This window comes from Brassica oleracea, chromosome C4 (assembly GCF_000695525.1).
Source record: "Brassica oleracea var. oleracea cultivar TO1000 chromosome C4, BOL, whole genome shotgun sequence".
Lineage (NCBI taxonomy): Eukaryota > Viridiplantae > Streptophyta > Magnoliopsida > Brassicales > Brassicaceae > Brassica > Brassica oleracea.
In genome coordinates this window covers 24,007,773-24,012,235 of record NC_027751.1, presented here as the reverse complement: position 1 = coordinate 24,012,235, position 4,463 = coordinate 24,007,773, and the positions used below count along the sequence as shown (strand labels likewise).

Sequence of the window (4,463 nt, the reverse complement as noted above, 5' to 3'; positions counted from 1 at the left end):
CAGGCGTTGTTTTGACGCCGGACAGTTTCTACAGTATTATTAATCAGAGAGATTATAATATTTTAAAATTTATTTAAAATAGCTTAATTAAGTGTATCTATGTGTTTGTTACTTATGGACGGGAACCTCCATCAATTAAATTTAGTGAAAGTTTAACCTTAATTTTTTTTTGAGCAACAGTTTAACCTTAATTAAGTAATTAAGTAATTAAGCAACAATTTAACATTTCCTAGGGCAATTAGTGACAAGGTGTATAGTAGTGAAGAAGAATTTACAAGTGAGGGGAATACAAGGGGATATTTGTTGTGTAAGATGTGGAGCCCACGAGGAATCGATAAACCATGTGTTTTTTGAATGTCTTCCAGCAATCCAGGTTTGGACTCTCTTGAAGATACCACCAAATCCAACTATTTTTCCAACAAGTTCTCTCTTCACAAACATGGATCCTCTTTCCTGGAGAGTTTTCCCGCAGATGAAAGATCATCAGTTTGCACGGATACTATGGACATCTGGAAAACTAGGAATAATAAAGTTTTCAGTAATCTGGATATGGATCCTATGGATACGCATAAATTGGCAGAAACAGAATCAACACTGTGGGTTGAGACACAAATATTGAATGAACAAATGATAATACCACAAATAGTGGATACGATCTCGTTGGGGAAAAATACTCAGGTATTGAATTCCTCCAGACCCCAGGCAGGACACCAGCCTCTGGATCCCCGCTGGAAGGAACCCCGGTTCCCAGCGGAAGAAACCCCGGTTCCCAGGATCCCCGCTAGAAGGAACCCCGGTTACCCGCTACGAAGTACTCCGGGTCCAGTCCCCAGGACCACCCCTTCCCCCCGGGGAAATGGAAAACTTCCGATAAGGAGAATCTTCCATATTTCCGAATATGGAAGAGTTTAACCTGTTCCAACCGACTAAGGCCCGCCTTAGGAAGACTATATATAGGGAACCTAAACTTTAAAGCAAGAGATCGACACTTTGAGACTTGGGGATTAGAGTTAGACGGCTAGAACTAGGGTTTATACACCAATCGTTGTAGTTCCGGCTTGTTTACTCAATAAAACATCTCTTCAAGTCCATTTCTCTCAAACTTATAAGAACTCAGCATAAATACTAAGCCTTGTCCATCGTTTCGTGGTACTCACAAAGATCTTACACAAAAATCCCCAAACACTTTGGCGCAAGAAAGAGGGAAGTAATCTAAACTACGTGATAATGGCGGTGGACGAGCATGACGAGCTACCTGAAGCTACCCAGAGAGAAGCTAAACTCCAAAGACAAATCGATGATCTGCAAGGTCAAGTAACCAGGTTACATAGAACGCGGGAAGAGACCAACCCCGAGCTGTCCTCGGAGTTCCAGATCCTGAAGGAAAAGCTCGACGAACACTCCAAGCAACTGGAGCAGAGCGCCGAGAAGCTCAGCCAGCTCGAATCGGAGACTCTTACCCTCCGAGATGAGAACCAAGCCCTTAACGCGGCGAGCAACAAGAAGCATCGATTCCGGACTCAGGTTCGCCCCATGCCGACTCTGGAAACACCTAACTCCGGGGCTGGTACGAATCTCCCAACTACGGCGCCGGGAGGAGACGCATCTACGCGAGAAAAGGCCATGGATGCTCAGACCTACGACGTGGAGGACATCGACTCGGAGCCCGAGCCTGATAAGGAAGCATCAGACGGAGCAGCGAGAGCAGAGTCTCCTATGATCGCTCACCTTTACCAGATGTTCTCCGATAGGCTCGATGCCATGCAGTCCATGGTAGAGAGACTCCCGGGGGTAGCTCCCCCCATCCGGAAGAGCAACCCCGACTCCTACGCCGACACTCCCTTCACGGATGAGATCACCTTGATCGAGATGCCCAGGAAGTTCTCTTTCCCCAGCATAAAGGCGTATGACGGCACCACTGATCCAGACGACCACGTCGCCCAATACAGACAAAGGATGCTTGCCATAGAACCCCCAAAGGGGTCACGCGAAGCTACCATGTGCAAAGGTTTCGGCTCCACTCTGACCGGATCCGCTCTGCAATGGTATATCAACTTACCCTCCAGGTCCATAGCCTCCTTCGCGGTTCTCAGCGACAAGTTCGTGGAGCAATTCGCCAGCAGCAGGGACCTGGAGAAAACCTCCGATAGCCTCTACGAAATCCTCCAGCACCGAGCGGAACCCCTGCGAGGCTACATAGCCCGCTTCAATCAAGAGAAGGTGGCTATCTCCGAATGCAGTATCCCCACTGCTATCTCTGCTTTCAAGAGAGGTCATCTCTCCGACGGAGACCTCTACAAGGAGCTAACCAAATATCAGTGCAAAACCATGGAAGACGTCCTATCTCGAGCCTGGGCGCAGGTCAAATGGGAGGAAGACGTCGCCAGCCGTGCCAAAGCGCAACAAAAGCAAGATCCCAAGACGATCAGACTTGACCAACCGAGCGAGACGAGAAACCCTCTCAAAGACCAGCTAGGGACTCCGGAAACCGAAACTGGGGCAGGTACCAGAACCGGCCGATCGAGAAAGCAAAAGGGATGGCAGTGTCCACGTGGCCAGACATCTCTCACCTCTCCGTCTCAAGGCCGGAGCTGGTCAATGTTTTGAGGCAGATGGGCCAGCAGGTTAAGTGGCCTCAGAAGATGAAAGCCCCTGACTCTTTCTGGAACCCTGGCTTCTGGTGCGACTTCCATCGAGACCACTGTCACAAAACGGAGGACTGCATCGCACTAAAGATCGAGGACAATGAGCTGCTTAGGAAAGGGCACCTCAGGGAGTTCCTTTCCGAGAAGGCCACGGGCCATCTAAGCAAGGATACAGCGGGTAAGCCCACTGAAGCTGCTCCCATCTCGCCACCGCGACAGGACTGAGTGATCCATGTCATTTCGGGTGGTTCGGAAATCAGCGGCATAATCCATGCAGCTGCGAAGAAAAGCACCTGGAATGCCATGCACGGCCTAGAGGCAGCCATGCCAAAACGCCTGCTCCTAGGAACAGACGAGATAAGCTTCACGGCCAAGGAGCAGGAGAGAGTTATCACTCCGCATCACGACGCCCTGGTTATTTCGCTCACTATAGCGAACTGCCTGGTAAAACGGATACTGATAGATAATGAAACCTTCAGCAACATCATCTTCCAGGCCGCATACAAGGATCTGGGGCTGGAGGAAGGCGCTCTAACTCGGAGGATAACCTCCTTTATAGGGTTCAGCGGGGAAGTCAAGCAAACCGTCGGGGAGGGTTACCTCCCCGTATACGCTTCGTCTGGTCTTGGTTCCAGCCGAATCTCCAATCGGGACGCACACGGGACGGCTCGGTCAGTCTGATCGGTACGGTCGGATGAACGAACCTCGGTCAAATTGTTCAGAATGTCATGATCTCCAGGCTGGTTTGCTCCAATGGACTGATCCACGAATCGGGGCACATTAGAGGGGATCAGGAATATTCCCGCTCCTGCTATCAGACCACTCTGAAGGGAAAGACCAAGGTCTCATATCAATTACAGAGCAAACCTCCGGCCGTCACACCGAGGAATCGGAGGTAGAGGAAATGGACGACTTGCCATTAACCGAAGGAGATCAGACCCGACATCTCAAGATCAGCTCCAAGCTAACCGCAGGATTGAGAAGAAGACTGATAGACTTCCTCAGGTCTAACTCCGACTGCTTCGCTTGGTCCCACGTAGATATGCATGGGATCGATCCGGAGGTCATCATGCACAAGCTGCAGGTGGACCCCCTACATCAACCCGTCAAACAAAAGAGACTGAAGTTTGCCCCCGAGAGAGACGCGATCATCAACGATGAAGTCAAGAGCCTGCTCAGCCTGGGGTTCATTTGTGAGGTGCAGTACCCAGAGTGGCTAGCCAACGTCGTCGTGGTCAAGAAAAAGAATGGGAAGTGGAGAGTCTGCATCGACTTCACGGACCTCAACAAGTCCTGTCCAAAGGACCCCTTCCTGCTACGTCATATCGACTGGCTGGTGGACGCTACCGCGGGGCACCAGATGATGGGCTTCATGGACGCGTTCTCCAGCTACAATCAGATACTTATGCATCCGGAAGACCATGAGAAAACATCCTTCATGACGTCCAGAGGGATCTACTGCTACAAGGTGATGTCCTTCATCCTAAAGAACGCATGATCAACCTATCAACGGCTGGTAAACATGATGTTCGCGGACCAAATCGGGAGAACCATGGAGGTCTACATCGATGACATACTGGTAAAATCCCTGGAAGCAGAAGACCACATGTCTCACCTGCAGCAAGCCTTCTCAACCCTCAGGAAATATAACATGAAGCTCAACCCGGCTAAATGCTCATTTGGGGTCAGTTCTGGCAAGTTCCTCGGGTACATCGTAACCCACCGGGGCGTCGAGGCCAACCCAGAGCAGATCAGGGCCATTCACTCAATCCATTTCCCAAAGAACGTCAAGGAGGTTCAAAAGCTAACGGGAAGGAT

At 50.2% G+C, this 4,463-nt stretch overlaps 1 protein-coding gene across 1 annotated transcript in view; it reads left to right on the top strand.

Annotated features, from left to right (window-relative positions):
• Positions 1–4,197: 4,197 nt before the first annotated feature.
• LOC106338440 overlaps positions 4,198–4,463 on the top strand; it is a 1,447-nt gene continuing 1,181 nt past the window's right edge. The window contains exon 1 of the mRNA XM_013777415.1: positions 4,198–4,440. Coding sequence (XP_013632869.1) covers positions 4,198–4,440 — 243 coding nt within the window. The remainder of the gene's footprint in view (positions 4,441–4,463) is intronic.